General features: G+C 41.8%; 1 protein-coding gene and 1 long non-coding RNA gene across 6 annotated transcripts in view; both read left to right on the forward strand.

The window, feature by feature from the left end:
• Window positions 1-73: 73 nt before the first annotated feature.
• On the forward strand, window positions 74-4,479 carry LOC128142458 (uncharacterized). Of its 2 annotated transcripts, none has more exons than XR_008235406.1 (2): window positions 74-522; window positions 4,067-4,479. It is a non-coding gene; the product is annotated as an uncharacterized LOC128142458 (long non-coding RNA). The 2 variants fall into 2 exon arrangements; XR_008235407.1 differs by lacking the exon at window positions 74-522 and adding an exon at window positions 553-2,374.
• Window positions 4,480-10,487: 6,008 nt separating this feature from the next.
• MIB1 (MIB E3 ubiquitin protein ligase 1) overlaps window positions 10,488-22,480 on the forward strand; it is an 83,643-nt gene continuing 71,650 nt past the window's right edge. For 2 of the 4 annotated variants that reach the window (XM_052786934.1, XM_052786935.1), the window contains exons 1-2: window positions 10,488-11,208; window positions 21,454-21,625. In XM_052786934.1, coding sequence (XP_052642894.1) covers window positions 10,980-11,208; window positions 21,454-21,625 — 401 coding nt within the window. In that variant the 5' untranslated portion in view covers window positions 10,488-10,979. Of the gene's footprint in view, window positions 11,209-14,065; window positions 14,251-20,664; window positions 20,760-21,453; window positions 21,626-22,480 lie in introns of all 4 variants that reach the window. The other 2 variants (XM_052786936.1, XM_052786933.1) reach the window with 2 other exon arrangements.

A 22,480-nucleotide genomic window follows, 5' to 3' on the forward strand; every position in this document is an offset into this window, starting at 1 on the left:
TGTGGGGCGCCGGCGGGGGCCCGAGGCCAGGACCGGGTTCGGCACGGAGAGGCGGGCTGCGGGCGGGCCGGCCGGCCGGCCGCCTCACGTAAGCGGGCCGCTGGGCTGGGCCGGGCCGGGCCGGGCCGCGGCGGCCACAGCGTGGCCCGCAGGGGAGGAAACCCTGAGGGAAGCGGCGGGGCGCGGCCCTGGGCGGCGTGAGGCACCTCGGCCGGTCGGCAGGGCCGGCTTCTTCACCGCGCGGCCGCCGGCACCGCCCGCCTGAGGGCAGGTGCCTTCCTAGGGCGCCTTCGGTGTCACCTTACCCCTGCGCTTTCCCTCGGGCAGGGCGTGTGGGGTCAGATAGGAAAGGGTCCCGTCCAAACCCGTCAGGAGCAGCTGATGCAGGCGTGTGGAAACTCAGTCACTCCTGGACAGGCAGTGTGTCCCCTTCCCAAATCTTACCCGTACAGGACACAAGTCCTGCATAGTAGAGGAGGAAGAAGGGACGCTGGGGCTTCCAGGTGCAGCACTGGTTAATCGGTAATTTCTGTCTAAATATTTTAAGCGAGACTGAAGCATGCAACTGCTTTTCCACTTCTCACTGTTGTTACAAGGCGTTAGTGGGGATCAGAGAGGAGCAGATGTGTTCTCTTAACTCCCAAGAGAAATTCTGCCCGCTCCCTTTTCAGCTGTGTGGATTGTTGCATGGAGGCCCTCATGTGGTTGCCAACTCAGACGCCTCCCCTTTCAGCTTCAGAAAAAGGCACACAGTATCTTTCCTTGGCAAAGTCCTAGCAGCGCAGCTGATAACACAAAGATCCTGGAGCTGAGTGTCTGCTATTTGAGATGCGTGCATGCACCACAGGACACAGAAGTACTTTCCTTCTCCTTATTTTATGCCTCAGCTCCATGAGCTGTTGAGAGAAGACAGACTTTGCTTGGTGAGACTCTTCACTTCTTACCTTATCCCTGTTTTCTTGCTATATCTGAATTTTAAAATATAATTGAACTGGGGCCATGACAAAAAAAAACCCCAGGAATATAAGAGCAGAAAATGAGATGTGGCCTATTTCAATTGCTTCTCCTTACTTGGACAAATCTTACCAGAGAGATTCTTCTCTGACATAAAGCATCTGGGCCCAACTTTTTCCTGTTCACCATGAAATAGTGGTGGCAAGCTCTTGGATGTTGGGCCACAGCTTAACTTAGAAAATACTGAAAGGGACTTTAGCTTTCTACACTGTAGAGAAAAGTGCTACCATGGTCATATTCTGTAATCAAACACTCTGCTTTGGTGCAGCAATGGTGGATTCCAGTCCTGCTTTGACAACTATCATGAAAACCCATCATAACCTCTAAAGACTTTGCAATCAGATGGTTGTTTCTGATTGCATTGCTAATTTGGATGTGGGATTTGGAAATGTCAAGCATGTTTTACCATTCAGTCTGACAAGTGGAAATCTTCTACTCATTACCTTCTTTTTCTTCTCAAAAGCAGTTTGTACAATTTTAAGAATTTTTCATTAAAGAATCAGAATGATAGAAGTATGCAAAGTAATTAATTGACATCATATTAAGAAAGGTAAACTAATAAGAGTGTACTGCAAGGTTCTGAAGAAATAAAAAAATACGTATTCTTCCTATCCAGTCAGTTGTCCAAAGTTTCCAGAGACACAGGGGCAGAGCTATTGCAACTGTTGAAAAGAGTATGGGTATTAGTAAACAGAGGCTAGGAAGGATCTGGGGTTTGTTTCTTCTCCCTGCAGCTGTTACAGAAAAAGGAAACTGAATGGGTGGAAAACCTATTGTCATCAACACAGCGCTTCCTCTGCTTCTGCTTACGGAGAACGGCCATACCCAGGTCTTGGTCCTCACTTGCTGGGAATGTATGTTGTACATACAGATAAAAGGATTTATCATGAAGGAACAGGATCCAGTGTGAGCAGCTGGAGTAGATAGCTTAGTTCTGAGAACATGTAGGCTTCATCAACAATGTGAACTTGGGCATCTTTGGAGACACTAATTTGGCTGAACTGAGGACTAGGCTTTAGGATGCAGAGGAACCTGCTACTTTTGAAGAAGGAAACTCGTTGCTTGCCACAGACTGTTCTCCTGCATTCAAGTCCTGTGCCCATTAAGCTGAAGAATCCCTGAGCCACCCAAAAACTAAAGAAAAGAAAAACCCCAAATGGCTGAGAAAGAAGAGGACACAGAGTGTGTCCATGGGGCTTGAAGGCTTATAAGTGCATATGAACACATTTGACCAAAAAGCAGAAGGCATGGCTGTTGATGGTTAGAGAAACCCTTCTGAGGCATACAAAACCAGCAGTTTAATGACTTGATCAACAATCTAGAGAGATTGAATGCATGAAAAAAGATCCAGACAGTAAAGGTTGGTGAGGTTTATCTGATCTTTGACCACTACCCTGTGTTGATTACTCATGGGAATATTGACAATGTCAGGCATATATGACATGCCATAGGCAAACTGAAACAAATTACATGTACTGAGAAGGGCAGAGGGTTTTTTGTTACTGTTTAATCATGTTGCTACAGTGTCAACTGCAATAATGTTAGTAACTTCCTTCTATTTTAAGCAATTCCCATCAGATCCTCCAGTTCCAGTGCTGGGTTTTTTTTTTAGTCTTTAAAAGGTTATCCTTCAGCCTACAACACATTTTGCAGAGCTGAAAAAGAAAACACTGTATTCTGCTCGTATTACAACCACTTCCAAGCAATTTAGTGATTGCAAATTGTGTGTGTGAAGAAAGCAAGGTGGTCACTATGGTGCTTTGAACTCTGTCCACTTTTTTTTCAGAGAAAGATAGTCCTACATTCCCAGAGAGACTTGCTATTTGCACTATGCTCTCCCCTCTCTAAGTGCTTCATAAAATGCTTGCATCAACCCAGCTCTGATGGATTATAGATTAGGCAGAAAGGAAGGGGCACAGGATTGTTGTTTCGTATTGTCTCCCAATTTATTTTGCTTAAGCAATAGATAGTAATTTACAGAAGCAATTGGTTAGTCACAGCTTAATTTACATTTTTAACTAGGAGGCTACACCAGTGCTATGCTGTCTTTATTTTTTGTTAGGGGAGGTGGTTCTGTGATCATTTGGGGTTTGAGGGGGAGTTAATACATTCTTGCTGATGTTCCAGTGGACAACTGCAAGCTGGTCCCAGCACAGTTCTCTGTAGCCTCACTCTCAGAATTTATTTCAATAGGTGCTGCAGCACCTCTGAGGAGAGGCAAAGTGACTTTTAACTTCAGAGTTTTAAATTCGAGGTTCTGTTTGTTTATATTCTTTTAACATTTGTTTAACTTTAGCATTCACGTAACAAAATGGGAAGAATATCTTTGTGTTAGCCTGACCTATCTTTGGAATACTTAAAAAAATGCAGGTCCATGTTTAAAGAATCTGAAAATTTTTCCATCAGTGCAGGGAAGAGGGCACTCACTGTTCCTGATATTTGTTATCAGCAGGGGAATAGGAGGAAAAAAGTGCATTTGGAAAATTCAAGTCAGCATTTCTCAAGCCTTCCTCATGCATATTATAGATGTTTTTCTTTCCTTAAAGTGTGAATGAAGTAGGGAATTAATGAAGTCAATGTAAAAGTTCTATGTTGGACACTCTTCAAATTTCAGAGGAAAAAGCCAGGCTGTGGTTATGTTTGTACTCTACTCATCACCTTCTTTTTCTTCTCAAGTAAAAGTAGTTTGTACAATTTTAAGAATTTTTCATTAAAGAATCAGAATGATAAAAAACCAATGATTGTGGCATTAGGTAGAGCTGCTTCTGTTTGTGCCTTTCTTAAGCTTTGTTACTCTTACTATTACCTCCATATTCCCATGCATCCATATCTTTTTCTTCCATGCTTCTCTTCACTCCCTCATGAAATATTTCTCAGCCCTTTCCAGTGATAATGTTGGAAGGAGCATAGGACTCAGAAGGAATGTTTTGTACCATTTGATTTAACTTTCTTTAGCTATGTTTCCTTCAATTAAAATGTGAGTATTTCAGTTCAGCAGGTGTAGATTACAAATGCAACCACATAATTTAGTATTGTTTCACTCTCTGTTTAGGTGGTTGAAGATACCTTCAACAGCTGCTGAAACATGAAGACTGCCCAATATTTGTCTCCCTTGGAATGACTCTTGCAGGATCTAGTCTACATGAAACCACCTCCCTACGTTTGAATACAGCTGGCAAACTGCTAAATACAAAATTGCGGTTAGGAGAGGATCAGACCGATTTGACTCATCATCATGTTAAATAATGGTGATGAAACTTTGTTTTGTGTCAACTCAAATGTTCACAAAGAGTTAAAATAAAGGTTAAAATTCTCTGATATATAGCAGAGTATAATTCTCAGAAATGTGAATTAACCGAAGATTGATTATTTTAATCGGAAACCAAAGGTGACAATCCATGGCATGCTGAAAACTGAGAATATGAGACAGTACAATATAAAATAAATTGAAAGCAAGCAAATATACTGAGGACATTTTTCTTAATTTTTTTTTTTTTTCATTAAAAATGTTAACAGAAGCTGCTACAGAACTTGGAGAATTTTCATAACAGTACAGTAGAGCTGGATGTTGAATCTAGGTTAAATTTCCTCCTGGCTCCAAGGAATCTTTATTGTAGCTTAAAGTTAAACATTCTCATTTTTATTTACCTATTTTCATTCCTTTATAAACACTTCAAAGTGGATAAAAATTTGCATCTTTATTTACAACCAAACAACTTCCATATACATTTGGTAAACTCTTGTTCTACCTACATCAACAGTATGGCTCCAGCTGAATTCAGCAGTCAGAAATATGTCCAATGAATCCTTTTCCTTTAGGCAATTTCTTAGATTTTTCTTTAGCATTTTAACAGTGAAAATTATTTATAAGCATTAGACACAATCTTAAATGAGATGTATATTAAAAATGTTTACTTTATGCAAAGCATTTAGCCTTGTTCAGCAACAGATTTTTTTGTTGTTGTTGTTATTTTTGAAATTTTCTGGTTTCAACAAATTTCAACAAGTCTATTAGAGTGTACTGGAAATCTTACTTCTTAGAATTTAGGTTTACATAATGTTGTGACTGGGACTATTTTCTTATGACAAAACATACAACGTTTAGATTCTGCTTGAGTTACTCAATGTTTGTTACTATTTTAGGAGATTATTAAAATTAAACATAGATATTATTCAGTGCTTAAGTCATCTTTCAGGCATTACTTAGTGCATATTGAGTGCCTTTGTAATACAAGACAGACCTGTACTTGACTGTAAGCAGAGGATTAGTCCCATTGATTGCAACAAAAATTATCATGCACATAAATTAGGAACATTCTTAAAATATCTTGATGACCCATGGAGACAGTTTATTTTCCTATCAGTCTAAAGATATGACCTAGCTGGTTCTGACTACATTTGAGAATTTCAAGTAAGTATTTTCTTTACAATCTTTACAATCAGGAAATCTAATACCAGGAAGAAATTAATTCCTCCTTCCAATGCATCAACTAATTTAAAAATCACCTATTAATAAAACACCAATATGTGGCTAAACATTTGGAAATATCACGTAAGTATACATTTTTTAACCCTCTGAGATTTGCTGAAGTAGGAGAATTTGTATAGATGTGCAAATGCGAGTACATGGTATTGTAGTGTGTATACCCTAGATTGCTGCAGAATTTTTACTTATTTTATTTTGTCTTTGAATATTTAAAACTTCAAGCTTAACTTCACAGGTATGTTGTTTTCTCTCCACTTAAAATAGTTCGGCTTATTAAAACTTAAAACTTTAACCAAGGGAGAAGATTCCATGATGCTCCTGCTAGGAAAAAATAACCTTCTTTATCCTAAAATGCTTTTTTCAACATGTTGAAGTTTTTAGCCAGATACAGAAAAAAATTCCTTCTTTTTAGCAAATCTCCATGGAATTAGTTTTGTTTCACAGCAGGAAAATGAAGTGATGTATTTATAATCTATTCTCTGCTCAGCTGTTTTTCCTTCCTAGGAAAAAAGTAGCAGATAGAACTCCTTAGGGAAAGAAAGAGCAGCATCGACACTGTGGGTTAATATATGTGTTCTAATTAACAGTTTCATAGAGGATGCCAGTAGCATAGTAAAAACCAAACCCACTAAAGGAATTTACTATGTTGCATGACAGCTTGCTCACTATCTGGCATTAAAAAATATTTTAATCTTCAGAAACTAGGAAAAAATCAATGCCAACTATTCATGACATTTCTGAAAACTGAGGAAGAAATTGGATTGTGTTATGGATAATGAATCTGGTAAATAAAGCAGTGGAAAGAGTGCAACAAGTTAACAGGATAGGTGTGTTTTAGCATTAATGAGAGATGGTACATGGCCATGGGATGGCAGCAGAGGCTGAGGAATTAAGTTTTTTTCGCCATATTAAACTACGGATAAACAGGATATGCCCTGAAGTACCTAACTGGTTCATCAGGTTCGAGAAAATATACATTATGTATATTTTCACTTAAAAAGATGTGGCATGTTGAACAAACCAGAAGTTTCTGCGGAGAGTGATTATATACTTTTCATTTTTTTTAAAATTACGTTTGGGGCAATTTTTTGTCAGTAAAACAGTAGTTTTAATCTCATTTGCATATATTACCATCTTTCTTCCTCAGTTAGTTGAGTTAGTTCCACCCAGAAGAGTAGGCATATTTCGATAAAACCAAGGCAGTTGCTTACTTTTTCCTAATTCCTTTTCCGAATGCTTTTGTCCTCAGGAAAAAAACTGCATTATAAAAACCCCTTTTGGGGAAAATCAGAAAATTAAAATCTAGAATGCCTTCAATTTTTAAGAGGAGGACTAAGAAAACTGCTTGTTCTAATATAGAGCCTTGAACTGAGGAGGCAGAATCCTTGGACTCAGATTGGTATAAATTAATAAGATCTACCTTTGTATTTTAAAAAGAAAACTACAGTTTGCTCATTATATGTAAACTAGATGCTCTTTCTCAACTGCTTGGAAGCTATTTTTATATATCCTTCATACAACAAATTCTGAGAACTCAGCATTTGTGCAAGATAGTAAACAAAACCTCAAAACTCCATAAGTTAATAATTGTCTTTCCAAGAAGTTGGGATTTTTTTCTTCTAAACCATATAAAAGCAGGCTTTTCACATGGGATTCTCTCCTGCAATAGGCACAGTCCTCTTTCTGCATTGCGTGTTCCAGATCCTACATTGCAAGTTCAGCTTTAATCAAACAAGACAGTCCAGAAAAACTTCTATCAAACTCTCTCTTCAATCCATGCAAATACTTACCTTAGGATTCCCTGCTGGAGCGTGACATTTTGCAGAACAGAAAGACAACCAGGCAGAGTTTAGGCAAGCAGCTCTCTGGAATGGCTGGCTTACATGGCATAGGCTGGATGACCTCCCAAGTCCTATTTCATGTGACCCTGTGAGGGCTGTCTTGAGGATTGTCTTACCCTCTTGGAGGGTAGCAGCTCCTCTTACAAAAAGCCAATACGCTCTTCAACAATAACAAGGAGTTTAAAGGGATGTCATTAGGTTATGCACAGCACTGAGTTTGCATAAACCAGAGGTCTTCTCTCTTGGCCCCTCGCTGGATTGTTCTTATATGGCAGGAAATAGTGAGGAAGACCATAATCACCAGCTGGAGGATGGTGTAACTCAGCAATATACGTAATTTTGGGTAGCCAGAAGGGAACTCGTTCTGTAGTTCTTTTTGTGCACCCAGATTCCTGCACTGAATGCATATTAATGAGTCTTTGCAATTACAGGTGAGTATGCCTAGAGCACTGTGGATTCCCTTCCCCCAGCCTGTGATTTAACTGCTCCGTCATGACTACCCGAGGTATTCAAAGCCAGCACTACCTCACAAGGCAGGCAGCAGTGGTTAATTACAGCAGCGCTGCTCAGGTAAATAAGGCCTTTGGCAGATAAGCTTTGCTTGCGTAAGGCACTACTGCTCTGCCAGTCTGCCCTGGTGGTCTCCTGCCATAACAGGGATGGCAGAAAATGATATAGGTCTCATGCCTCTGCTGGTGCTCGGTTTGAGGAGGCTTATGTGTGAGTATGATTTCTAGATTGTAGACCCAAAAAGCAAAGAAATAAACCTATACTAACTCCAGTAGTCAGGTTTTAGATGGCATTTTTCTCCACAATTTGAGGCCTGATAGATTAAATTACCTGGATTGTGAGCACATGTTGGCTCTAAGGCTGTAAAATACCCACTCTGTGCGATAAAGTCAGAGCGGCAAATGCAACTTTAGGAGATGTGATAAACTCTCAGCATTCATCAGAAGAAAAGAACAGTGCCGTTGAGGGACCAAAGACTTTTTAAAGACAACTGAAAATGCCACATGCATTTATTCTGTGCAGAACCAACCAGCCAACGAACTAACCCCCTCTGCCTGCAAGAGTCCCTAGGCCAACACGATTTTTTTCAGTTGCAAAGTGAATACGACTTCTTTCCTTAAGGTATTGCTGTGTCCAGTTTCCCACTGCAAACAAAATGCTGATGCACACCTGGATTTTGCAAGTAAGTCATCTGATAGAAAAAGCAGGTGAGTAGTTGAGTAGGATAGGCAGGGTCTATTGGGATAGACAGAGTAGGAGTGGTCAGGAGAAGGATTATCAGGAGAGAAGAAGCTCCAGGACAGTATCTGCCCACATGCACTGCTGCTGAACTGCAGCAGCAGACTTTCTGAATGTCTATAATTCAGAATTTCTTGGAAAAATAAATACAAGGGATAAACTCTTCTGATTTTCTCCAGGAGTACTAATTCTGTTCTCAAACTTTGTTGGTTTTCCTGGCACACATTTCCTGGTTGCAAAAAGCCTTTTATCCAACCCTGTCAAGGAGCAATAGAAAAACGTGCTCTGGGTTATCCTTAGATATGCATGAACGTTATCCTTGCCCATAACTATGAAAGCATGAAAAAGTAAAATGAGGCAGATGGGAACATTATGACCATAGATAGAGCCTATCTAGATCCTTCAATAGAAAGGGAAATTCTGCCATGTGTTACGCATTTAATTTCAATTACATGTACCAAATGTAATAACCTAGTACAAGCTGCGGGTAGCTTTCGTATGGGGAGAAGCATTTGCAAGAAAACCCAAACTGCCTGGAAATTGCATGCTTTCCTAGGGTGGTATCTGCTAGTGTTTTGAGGTTTCCACTGCAGAAGTAGAAATCAGACACTGCTTGAGAGTGCCTATTGTCAGGACACAATTTCATGTTTAAGGCGACATTCTTTAGCCTTAGCATGGGTTAGGAAGGAATGAATTATGTGAGGAATGTGGTGGTAGTCTGGTGGTTACATGTTCATATTATTCTGCTTTGCTGTACATATTGTGAGAAAACTACACAAAAGAAGTCAGGAAATGATCTCATAGACTCTTCTAGCCATATTAATAACCACGAAGGTGGAAGGAAGCACTGAAACAGTAAAAATACCCAGGACACAAGGGTAGCTGGGCTGCCTTTTATCAGCCATTTCCCTGTTGACTAAGAAATGGTATTCTTTTGTGTGGTTCAGACTTGTCTGTCCTTTAAGATAGAAGCTTTTAAAAAGTTGGCGCAGAGAGACAAAAACAATCGGAGGACCATTTTTAAAATGAAGAACTGTATTCTATGTAAGATTACCCAGGATGTGTGGAGTTAAAGGAAATCCTTGACTATTGTGAGGGTGAATGTCCTTCATTCTTGCTTATGGAGAGGGTAGTTTATGAAGAATTGTATTTAGGTATGTCCTCCACGAGGGATACCCTGACGTAGGAAGGGCGGGTGGAGATACAGGTTCCCCCACTCTGTTGACTGGAGGACCTGAATACCAGCTAAAAAAGCTCCTGGGCTACGGAAGTTTATTTTGCATCTTACATATAGACTTGCTTTCCAGGTGAGTACAGCCCCACTATCTCACCTCAATAGCGCACAGGACTCGTGTCCACGGTTAGGGAAAAAAAAAAAAAAAAAGAGGATTTCAGGGCATAGAAGTAACTAGAAAACGGGGGAAAAGCAATACAGGTATACCTAAGCTCTATCGCGCGAGACTTAACTGATACAATTTAATTTGGGAAGGCTGGCTCCGCGGAGGGCAGCCGCAGGAGCGCCCTCCCTGCTTCTGCCGCCAAAATCACCTCAGCGCCGGGCGGGGTGGGGCCGCTGCCCTCGGGGAACTCAACGCCACCCGCACCCCCAGAGGAGACCGCCAGGCTGGTGACTAGCGGGAGCCCCGGGCAGTTCTGCCTGCAGGGGTAAATAAATCCCTCTTCCTCTTCCCCCCTCTGCTTCCTCCCATTTCCACCGGCACCGGCCCGATTCGGGGAAGGCGGGGGGCGGGGCGGGGCGGCGGCACCAGAGCAGCGGCCGCGCCGGTCAGTGCTCACCCCGGCTACGCAGGTGGCGCTCGAGTGCCCCACCGCCTCGTCCGTGCCCCGCCGCGCTGCGGCTGCGCAGAGGCGCCGGGGCGGGCGCATGCGCAGGACGGGAGGCGGGCGCTGACGGCCGCCGCCGGTTTCCCTGGTGCTGCCGCCGTCGCGGCCGCAGTTCCCGGATGTAGCGGCGGGTGCGCGGGGCCGGCGGTGGCTTGCCGCTGTGGCGTGCGGACGGGAGCCGCGGGCCGGGGCGGGGGGAACTGCGGCGGCGCTGGGGATGGGTGCGTAGGTAGGTAGGTAAGAAAGAAGTGAGTGAGTGAGGAGAAGAGTCGGCCGGAGCCTCCCGCCGCCCCGGTCGCGTCCCCCGGCCCGTCGGAAGGCTCCCTCCCCTCTGCCTCCCCCGCTCACCGTCGCGTCCGGATTGCTCTTCCCCCCCCCCCCGCCCCTCTTCCCTTCTCCCTCGCCGCACCGGCACCCGCGGCCTGTGTCCTCCCTCCCTCCCCACGCCCGAAGCAGCCGTCCCCATCGAGGTCCCCCTCCGCCGCCTGCGGGCTGCGCGCCCCCTCCAGCCGCCCCGGGGCCCGGGCCCGCGGGGCGTCGCCGGGATGAGCAGCTCGCGGAACAACCGGGTGATGGTGGAAGGAGTCGGGGCCCGGGTGGTCCGGGGCCCGGACTGGAAGTGGGGGAAGCAGGATGGCGGCGAGGGCCATGTGGGCACCGTCCGCAGCTTCGAGAGCCCCGAGGAAGTGGTCGTGGTGTGGGACAACGGCACCGCCGCCAACTACCGCTGCTCCGGGGCCTACGACCTCCGCATCCTCGACAGCGCGCCCACCGGTGAGCGGCGGCTGGGGGCGGGGTGGGAGGGAAGGGGCGAGCCCGCACGAAGCCCTGGCGGCTGCGGGGGGTGCGGGGGGCAGCGCCCGAGGGGCCCCGCGGCGGGGTGAGGGTCAGGGGCCCGTCCCTGGGGGCGGATTGCGCCTCTCTTTTCGCCTTTTTCTCTCGGTTTTGCGGGGGGAAAGTCAGCTGCCCTCCGTCCTCCCGTCGCATGGCTGCGAGTGGGTGCCTATGTGTATGTATACGCTAACTTAGAATAAATATATAGTGTGTGGCAGCGGGGAGAGGAGAAGTTGTCCTGGGGCACTTAAATTGGGGTGAACAAAGCCAAAGTGATCTGCCATAGAGAGCAGGCTCCCGGTATGATGGGGGCGGGGGGACAGCGGCGGGAGGGAACCGAGAGGATGGTACCTCAAGGTTTTGTTTTGTTGCACCCCGCCCCGGCCTTGAATCTATATTTCAGAGCTGTTTTGTAAAATGGTGACAGTCATTCTGAGTCAAGTATAGGGAGGACTGCAGAAAAGAGGTGTAGCACCTTTTTGCTAAAGATTACATCAAGTGGTTGAAATAGTGTTTCGTCTTGTAATCTGCATGTTGCCTTTTATCTGTATTGCCAGACCTGCTGTAAAATAGTGAAGGTACTGGAAAAAAAATGCAGTCGTTCATTCTTTTAATTACTTAGCTGCTTGATATTTATGCTTTAAATTCAGTCAGTTTGGACAATGGATTTAGATCTGCACTGACATTATGCGGCAGTGTTAGTGTTGCAAACGCTGCAGGGAAATGTTCGTTTTAGCACCCGTTTTTACAGTGAAGACTCGCAAAGAAAAAGATATTGTTTAGTTTCATCAGAAATATAGTGAGGTGGTTTTGGGCCGGGCAGGGTTGCCTCAATAATGAGGTGATGGGACCGATTTGTTGGGGTACTTAGATGTACTGTTTTTGTAATATATTTTTCATTTGGAATACGTTGGAGAGGAGAGAGCATATTTGAGCCAGCTCTGTGCAGTGTTACAGAAAGGAAAATTATAGCAGTGGGTAACAGGCTTTTGAAGAGACAGCATCATGGAATTCATTCTAATTAATTACAAAAATGTTGCTAAGAAAAAAACCAAAACACCACACATTGCATGGTGAGCCTTTGAGATTGCTTTAATTTTTCTGTGTCTGGGTACCTTCCTCTCCCCTGGCCTCATGCTCGGTTTTCTATTGTTGTTTTGAAGGGTAGATGCTATTAAAATGAGCTGAAAATCTTTTTGAAATGGACCTTGGAACAAGAAGTTAAGAGTAGTCTTTCAAGTTGTCGATCCTTGTCTTGCAGATGTTTATGCTTTGAAACTTTAACTGCATTTGATGTCCTGTAGAAACCAGTGGGACTACTTCTGCTTAAAACTGAAGTATATGCATAAATGTCGAATATGAGCCTTCAATGCTCATTATTCTAGCTCTGCTTGACGTGTTTGCAAGCTGACAGTATCCTGTTAATGGCATCTGGAAGCCTACACTTACTCAGTTTAAAAGGTCCTGGTTTTTGTTTTGGTTGGGTTTTTGCTGCTTTATTCCTTCTAATTTTCAGTTATGTTTATACTTTTGTATTAGAATTTTAATTTCTGCTTCAGGTAGGACTATGTATATTGCTGTGGGAAAAACTCAAGCATTGCTGTTTTTAGGCTTTGCAAAATGGTATTTCTCTTCCTGAGGTTTTTGGTCAACATGTGCATCATCCTCACGGAACTGCTGCGTGGAGCTACCCAGGGTTGCTTTTTGCTAGAGGGAGTTACTTTTGAGGTCATGATTCCCTGGAGATAGGAAGAGTAAAAATCTGTAAAGTAGTAGCAGCAAAAGGGCAAAGTTAGTGGAATTAGGATGCTGTCAGTTTGGACTGAAATCCTGGTTTTACTACTGATTCATTTTGTATTCTTGGGCAAATCACTTCCCTTCTTTGGTTTTCCACCTTTTGTGTCCTTTTTTTGTAATTACTTATTTTTCTCCGTGGTAGTGACTATCTATTGTTTAGAATAAGGGACTCTGACTTCGGTTGATAGTTTGATACTATCTCTAGGGGCATTTAGATAATTTTGATATAAATAGTTACAGGAAAAGTGGGATTAGGTGACAATTTCTAATGGTAGTACTAATAACGATGCTGTTGAGCAAGGAAATGTTATAAAATATGGGGTGGGTTTTGGTTTGATGATACTTAGCACAGTGTTAAATCATGGCTCTTACGGTTTAAAATGAAAAAAATTTTCTCTGGTTCATAAATTTATAGTCACAACATGATTGTAAGTTTATAGCAAGAATAAATAAAAAAATACAGCAGTAGAAAGCAAAATTATATTATTTATTGCTGGGAGTTCTTTTTTATTAGGTATTCAAAACCAGAGTTGATTATAAGTTCTTAAAAGTGGTGCTTGCAGCCAGAGTTGCTGCTTTTATGAGTTTGAGGCCTCTGCAGCCCGAAACAGTAGTGATGCATCAGGAATTGACTGTGTTATAGAAGTAATTATGAAGCTCATTCTATTAAAAAAAAAAACCAAACCAAAAGCAAAACCTGAGTTTGATACATGTATGTGCATCTATATGTATGTGCCTTTGATGCCAGAACGATGCTTCATAGACTTAATGACGTACTGTTCTTGTATTTTAATGGTTGTAGGCTATTACCAGCATTGCAAGGCTATGTTAACTTTTATAAAACTTAAATAGCCTTAGTGCTAAGATTTTCAGATGGTCGTCTTTAAAATAAATACTCAATGTTGATTTACATGAAGTATCTCTTGTAAGCTATTTGCTCCAGATGCAGTCATCTGGGTAATGAATAGTTTGTGGTATGAAGTTTTGTTTTGTTTTTCAGTTATGTCTACCAAGCTATCTGTATTAACTGCCCATTGGCGATCATATTTACATTGGCAAGCATTTTTTTAAGCAAGACAGAGCGATTGAGAAGGATTAGTAAACTAAGAATCTGAAAAGAAATGAAATTTCAGTTAGAAGAAAGGGAACTTCAGTTATGTCCTGTGTAGCGGGCTCCTAAATGGAGTAAGTGGTGGGATGCGATACATTAGCAGTGCAGTGTGGTTGCCCAATTACTCGCAAATAAATCCTGGTCTTTCTGTAAAGTAGCCTTTTGCCAGGATCTAGGAGTCTTGAGAGTCCCCTTTTTGTGGTAGTGTTGTGGAAAAGAAACAGAAAGGAGTAGTTTTCTGAGTTGCTGAACAGAAGCTAAAAGTATATAAACCCAAGCTTCATATTTAGAAGGGAAGGCAGCCTTTTGCCAAAGGTAAAGGCTGTACAGTAGTATGTTTGTAGAGAGCACTACTATGTTCACATAATACTCATGATTGTTACAGAAACTTTGTGTTTGTTCTCTTTCTGAAGATTTGCTTTCTACAAAGCTTAGGCAAAAGTTTGTTTGTCATCCATTTCCTCTTTTATATGGTTCTTTCAAAGTAACAATGTTATTTTCCTGCTTAAAATATTTACCCAATTGTGTTTGAATAAGGGGAGGTGGTGGAGGGGCTGGGGTCAGGAAATGAAACCTTGACATGGAATTATCCCACAGCTAGAGCAAGCAGTTGTGCAGCATGTAAAGCTGTATGTGCTGTATTCTGCTAATATTGAAAATTTAGGTGTTATCTGTTGAAGATCTGAGTGGCTTTCTGTACTTGTATTAATAGTTTTCTGTAACCCGAAGAGTTGCATAAATCATCGTGAAGTCATACATGTCAGAACATTTTAAAAGGTAGACCACCTCAGATGATTTATCCTGTGTATTTGTTTATTTGTTCTTGCTTTTAGCGCATTAAATGTAATTTAAGGCAAATCGTCTTAGACAAGATTTTTTTTTAGTGGCTACTTGTAAATACTTACAGAACCCCACAGAATTAAAAAAAAAAAAAAATCTAATAGCTTCATGAGCAGTGCTACTTGGGAAGCCTGTTTGTTTGTTTTTTTAATAAACATGTCTTTTGTTCTTCCTGCCCTTCCCCCATGTCTCCTACACAGTAATATTCTCCATCCTCATGTATCTTGTGATACCCTTACCAGATAGGACACATGCTTTGGCGAGTCTGGCATCTCATGTATATAGTAATTGGTCAGTTGGCTGCTGCCAAACAGGGTATTTAATAGATGAGTTATGTTTGTGGGAACACTGATTTGAGTTTTCACACAATTTGTTGGAATCTGGTTAATCTCTAAGAATTCTTTGTTTTCAGTTTGCCTGGAGCCTGGCCATAAAAAATTATCTCGAGGAGAAGAACAAAACATTGCTATTGCTTTTTAAATTGGGGTGTAAATGAATCAGTTTTTGAAGTAGTTTATGATATCCCTTGCCTGATGGTAGTATTGTCATTACAATATGAAAGGATTTTGGCTTATTGGAATTCTGTAGAGAATAACGAGTCCATTGGATTTTGTTGGTTCTTAGAAGTAATTGAAATCACTATTAACTTCTGTGCTTAACAGTGAGTGGTATGGATACCCCTTGTACATCTTATTTTACTGTTAAAATGTTCTTTTATTGGACAGCTGTATACTGCCACCTAATTATCTTTAGTACAAAAGAGATTTGTAACAAATTCAAATAGCAATTTGAGCAACACTGCTTCTATTTTCTTCCACAGCTTTAAGAGTGAGCATGGGTTTTAAAAACTTGTAGGCAAAGGCTGTAAAATTCATGTATAAAAGAGTGGTGACAGAGGAATGGTGGGCTCCATCATGGTGGGCTCTGGGTAATCCAGAGAAGATTTGGGAATAGATGACAAAAGTAAAAATAACTGTGGCAAGGACATAAAGGTAGGAGACTAATATGAAATGCAAATAGTAAAAACATTAATGACAAGTGGAGATCAGGAATACTGGATTTTATGGTGTACTAAGGTTGGAGGGACATTAGGAAATTACAGCTATTTAAAAGTAATTAGGCATGAAAGTACCCGTCTCATAACCTGGTTTCTTTTGGGTTTTTTTCAGTGCAGTATGGAGGGTGATACAAAACCTGTTTCATTTTGAAATAGCCTGCTCCTAGGAAATTTTGAAGAATATTTGGATGTTTAGTTTTTGCCTTATCTCATTTTAGAGAGCTAAAGTGCTCTTCTGGTTCACAACTGGCCAGCTACAGGGCTGATGTTTGAATTCTGAAGTTTTTATGGCACTTTAATGTATTCCAGTAGTTTAATTAAGGCATTCTTTCCTAATATAAACTTTGTAAAGTTTGTGTTTCTCAACCTTTCTTGAACAGTCTTCCTTTCGAAGAGTGGAAGCAGTTTATATGACAGATACAGGTTGCATTTGGGTCAGGATTTCAGTTTGGCTCCAGAGCCTACACTTGACCCAGTCTCCTGGTTGTTCCTGTGTACTGTGCTTCGATTTACATCACGGGGTGGTTTTGGAGCACACAAGCTGGTCTACTCTTTGGTGAAAGTAAATTGAAAGATATGATCTCAATGCTGATGAGCATTCAGTCCACAGGGCTAGAGCAGAGCTAGTCTGAAACATTAGAAATAATGTCTCCTTCCCTCCCCCCAAATGTGTATAGTGCCAACATCAGGTCCTCTTTGGTGAGTAGTTGGTGATGAGTAAATGGAGACCACGGTGGTGCAGATTGTCCCCTTGTAGCGCCACAGTGGAGCAGGTATCCACACTGCAGCCTGTGGACTGCAGCCTATGTTCCACGCTGGAACAGGTGGACATACCCAGAAGGAAGCTGCAGCCCACGGAGACCCCATGCTTGAGCAGTGTTTTCCTGAAGGACTAGCAGCCCATGGAGAGGACCCATGCTGGGGCAGGGGAAAAGTGTGAGGAGCTATTATAGACTGACCGTAACCCCCCATTCCCCATCTTCACCGAAATTTCTTCATCAAAAGGGTTGTCAGGCATTGGAACAAGCTGCTCAGGGAAGTCGTTGAGTCGCCATCCCTGCCGGTATTTAAGAGACACGTAGATGTGGAGCTTAGGGACGTGGTTTAGTGGTGGACTTGGTAGTGTTAGGTTAATGGTTGGACTCAGTGATCTTAAGGGTCTTTTCCAACTGAAATGATTCTTTCTCCCCTGGGGAGAAGCAGGGAGATAGAGGAGTTGGGAATGAAGAAGTGAAGTTGGATCTGGGAAGAAGGGGGAGTGTAGGGAGAAGGTGTTTTAGTTCTTGTCTTTCTCACCATCCGCTTTTGTTTTTAATTGGCTATAAATTTAATTTTCCCCAAGTCAAGTCTGCTTTTCCTGTGATGGTAATTGGTAAGTGATTTCAGTTTTATCTCAACCTACAAGCTTTTTCATTTTATTTTCACTCCCTGTCCTGTTCAGGAGGGAGAGTGAGAGAGCAACTGGGTGAGCAGCTGGCAGCCAGCCAAGGTCAACCCACCACACTTGTGTACCTATAATATCTAGTTCAACTTCAAAAAAAAAAAAAAATCCTTCAACATTCTCTAAAACATACAATTGATTTAAATAGTTCATTTTATTTGTATTATGAACATGAATAAGAGTTAGCTATTACATTTTGTGATCCAGTAGTAGCACCTTGTTTTACCATCTTTTTTTAGCAGATGAAGTTAAAACTCCCTCTTAGTCCACTGTCACCAGAGGCGTACAAATCTACTTCTCCCTCCAGATTTCTAGTGCAGTGGCTAAACGTTCTGTAACAGGATTACTTGCCTGCTCCTGCCCTGCAATGCTTTGTTTGTCATGCCAGCAGTGTTGTGCAGCACCACGAAGAATGGGATTGGGAAACCAATCCAGCTAAATATTTTTCCTCCTGGCTGTTTTCCAGCTGGGTATGTTTCTTGATCCAGTTTACAGCTCAGCTCTGCAAAAAGCTTTTGCTGGCATAACGGAAAGAATGGAGTAGCATGGTCAGGTGAGGCATGCACTGAAGTGGGTGTTGCTGTTAGAAACGTGTGTCAGGGAATGGATGAAGAAAGGCTATATCTATCAGGGTGGTGTTTAGGGATCTATGAGATAGAGATGTGACTCCCTCCATCAGAGACTCCAAATACAGACATGCACTGTTCTCTTAAGTCCCAGACACTGTAGTCAGTAAAAAGACTTTTGTGTCAAGTATCTTTGTATATTTTTTTCTTGATCTTTCCTAAGGAAAATTTTCTGAGTTCTTCCACAGCAGCTTTTGCCTCACTGGCTAGAAATGTTTAGTTTTTAAGTTTACTGTGAGATGACCTAGTTCTGTATTGTATGACTTCTGATTATACCTTTCTTTTGCCCTCTTGCCTGCTGCTTAAACAAATTGAAGAATCCTGCAGCACCCAATTCCTTGGTCCTTTTACATCCAGAATAAATGTGATCCTTGGCAAGCTGTCTTCCCTGAAGCTCAGCAACTGTTAAAAAAAAATTATCCAAAGTTGTGTAACTTCTCTATGTGAAATACCAATTTAGCAATCAATTAAAAAAACCAAAACACCACCCCTCAACCCCAAGCACCATAAGTAGTTAGATTTTTTTAAGCAAGGCAACAAAACCCTAACAGGTTATCTGAATCCTTTTAATGCACCTGCTTTTTGAAGACTACCAAAAAAAGAAAAAAAAAGTAAAATGGTTCAATACAATTCATAGCAGTAGAGGCAGCCACCACGAGATCATAGCTAAGTACTGTCTTTTTGAGTGTTACAGGTAATCAACAGATACCGGTCATCAAAGTCTCAGTGTACATAACAAGAAAGAGAGCTTTCTTCTTGATGTTAACCCTCCATTGATGGAGTTGTGTGTGGAGAGAAAAATGTATGGGTGATTTCCAAGTTCTTGTTTTGTAGAAAAATAGCATTTTTAGTTGTTGTTACCAGGCAGCAAATACTTTTTAAATATAGAAAGTTAGTTAAAAAGGATGATTATGGTATATGAGGTGTGTTTTCTGGCAGTTGGAGTTAGCAAATAATGGTACCAGTTATAGGACTTGTCTGTGCCAGACCTTCAAAATTTCAGCACAGACTTTGTGGTCAAGGTATGGATGCCATGTTAGTCATGAACCATTCAGGAATTACAGTGATCATTTAGTATAATGTCAGCAGTTGCAGGGTTTTTGTTGTCACCGAAGGCTATCTTTGACTGCCCTGAAGAGCTGCTCAGATCTCTGTGGTGCTATGTGCAGTCTTTGTTCCAAATGTGTGGCCTTTTCCAGCCTTAACTAAATATTTATTCCAATGTTCATGCATCAGGAAAATTTTTAATCATAAGGCCAGAAATCTTCCTAAATACATTTATAATCAAGGCTGGAAGAGGGTGGAGTGAGAAGTTTTCTTGGTTAGGAGAAATGAACATGGGATGATTTTGCTGGCATTCAGAGGGACCTTGACAGGCTGGAGAAATGGGCCAACAGGAATCTCATGTAATTCAACAAAGGGAAAGGCTGAGTCCTGCACCTGAGGAGGAGTAACCCCTGCACCAGTACAAGCTGAGGACAACAGGTTGGAAAGCAGTTTTGCAGGAAAGGACCTGGGGGTCCCAGTGGACAACCAACTGACCAAGAGCCAGCAATGTGCCCTTTTGGCAATGAAGACCAGTGGTAGCCTGGGCCGTGTTAGGAGGAGTGTTACCGGCAGGTTGAGTGAGGTGATCCTTCCACTCTGCTCAGTACTGGTGAGGCCACACCTGGAGTGCTGGGTCAAGTTCTGGGCTCCCCAGTGTGAGAGACATGCACGTATTGAGTGTGTCAAGCAAAGGGCTGCAAATGTGTTTTAAGGGATCTTAAGGCATCTGGTAAGGGGAGAGGCCGAGGGATCTGGTGTTTAGCCTGGAGAAGAGAAGGCTCAGGGGGATCTTAAGAGTGTATATAAATACCTGATGGAGGTTGTAAAGAGGATGGAGCCAGGCTGTTGTGAGTGGTGTCAAGTGACAGGACAAGAGGCAATGGGCACAAATTGAAATACAGCAATTTCCACTTAAGCTATAGGGATGATTGAACATTGGAACAGGCTGCGTTGTGGAGTTTGTATTCTTGGAGGTGCTCCAAACCTGACTGGATATGGTCCTGGGCAGCTAGCTCTAGTTTACCCTGCTTTGAACAGTGGTGGTTAGAGTGGACAATCTCCAGAGGTTACTTCCAACCTCATCTATTACATGATTCTGTGAAATGATCAGACAAGAAGGCATTTCCTCCTTCAGTTTTACCTCTCCAACTGTTGGGTTTTTTTCACTGCAGGTGGCTCAGCTGTTGGACACAAGTGACTAATAGATTTAGGGTGAATTTGGCAGTTGTTTCAAAAAGCATCCCTTCTGGAGGGGACAAAAACTGTTCTTTTTCCTCACTAATTTCAGAGTGATCTGGGTTTTTTGGCTGTTTTTTTTAAGGGTGAGCGAATAGGAAAATTCTGTGTTATTCCAACCTTTTAGTTAGTGCTCATTTTTATCTTGTGCTACAGACTGTATGCCAGTGCTTCTCTCTTCTGTTGCTCAATTTTTTCCAAATGGCAGCAGAATTTGATTTTTTTTTTTTTTTTTTAAAAGAAACTGGTGGCTGTTCCCTGTATTCAGAATGCATGGATGGAAACTGCCTGTAACTGATCACTTTCACTCCGCTGTAGCTTGGCAAAGCTGTAGGAGTAAGTAGTCTTGAGAACTCAGTTTTTGTGGAAGGCTGGGCAAAGCACATGCTGGAGGGTTACATCCGGTCTGTCTCTGGCACATTCTTTTTGAAAAAACCAACATGTAAAGCAGTAAAATGCTTCAAAAATGGTAACAGATTTTCATGAAGCTAATGGCATCTATCCAAGAGCGCTTAATTTTTTTCCTATATAAAAAAGAATAGAAATAAGCATTTATATTTTCCACTGTAGAAAATATGTAAGTCAAACCAATGATTTTCAAACTGTCACTCACAGTTGAACACAGTAGCCTTGTGGTATGTGTTGATAGTCTTAATCCAGAGATAAAATTCCAGATTGTCGGTATATTTTGATGTATGCATTTCTGACCCTTTAACTTGTAGTTAAAGGATTTCTCATTTTCTTTCTCTGATTTGTATAGATGGAAAAAAACCAAATGTTGTTTTCTCAGCTTTTTGAGCTGAGAAAAGATAGAACATTTCAGGAACAGACTGACAACTGGAGATATGAGGCGAAGTCCATTATTTTTTCCCCCCAGTCGTATAGGCTGATAGGGTATCACTAGCAGCCTTTCTTTATTGTTACCTTTTTAGTATATGGTTTCAAATTATAATGGTGCGCAACAGAAATCTGTGTAGTGATGTAGCAAAGTTGTTAGTCTTTTTTTTTTTTTTTTTTTTTCTCCCCACAGGTATCAAGCATGATGGGACTATGTGTGATACTTGTCGGCAGCAACCCATCATTGGCATCCGATGGAAATGTGCTGAATGCACAAATTATGACTTGTGCACAGTTTGCTATCATGGGGACAAACATCACTTGAGGCATCGTTTTTACAGAATTACCACACCAGGAAGTGAAAGGTAAAATGTAATTTTTTTCCCCACAAAATTAAATAGGAACAGTTAATTGTGGTTAAGTTTTAAACTGCAGATTTGGTTACTGAAACTTGGATTTGGTAAGATAGAGGCTTGAGGTGTAGATTCTGTTACTGATTCTGCCTCTTTGTGAGGGAGGGTAGCTAGGACATTTCGTTGGACCTTGGAATACATGAAAATTCTAGAAAGAATGGAGTAGAGAAAAAAGTTAGGATATGATTATTCAGTTTCTTTTAATGTCGTTGCAGTCTTCCTAGTTCTTGCGTTATCGTATAGCAGCCTTAAAAGAAAGGCAATTATCTTTATACAGTGTATAATCACAAAATGTTTTGTCAATGAATTCCTGAATGTGAAAGTTTAATTAGGTTCAAAAATGGTATAGATAGATTGAGGGGAAAATACCCTCCTTGTGGGCTATGAAAACCAGAATGACCTGGAGACAAAAACTTTTACTTGAACTGCTTAACCTGCTCACCACAGAAAGCAGAGAAAAGATGCTGTGAAGGGTTGTTCTACCCTTGCCTTGGTTTTCATGTTCTTTTCTTAAGCATCTGTTATTGTCTCCCAGCAAAGACCTCTGAACAAAATTGGCATTTAGTGTGTTCTTGCATAGCTGTTCTTGACTTTAAATAACTGTCTAAATCCAAAGCCCCTCGCCGTCATGATTTGTCTACTAGTTAAGTGAGAACAGTGGTATTTGCCTGTTACTAAATACTTTGAGAGCTACAGTAAAACATTGTGTAAAGGCCACATGCCGTGGTATCACCTCTGTGATCTCTCCAGAATGTTCTTTCATCAAATCATTGGAAGCTTTTTTGTTAGATATGATACTCGGTTAAA

The sequence above is a fragment of the Harpia harpyja genome, chromosome 5 (genome assembly GCF_026419915.1).
Source record: "Harpia harpyja isolate bHarHar1 chromosome 5, bHarHar1 primary haplotype, whole genome shotgun sequence".
NCBI classification, from domain to species: Eukaryota; Metazoa; Chordata; class Aves; order Accipitriformes; family Accipitridae; genus Harpia; species Harpia harpyja.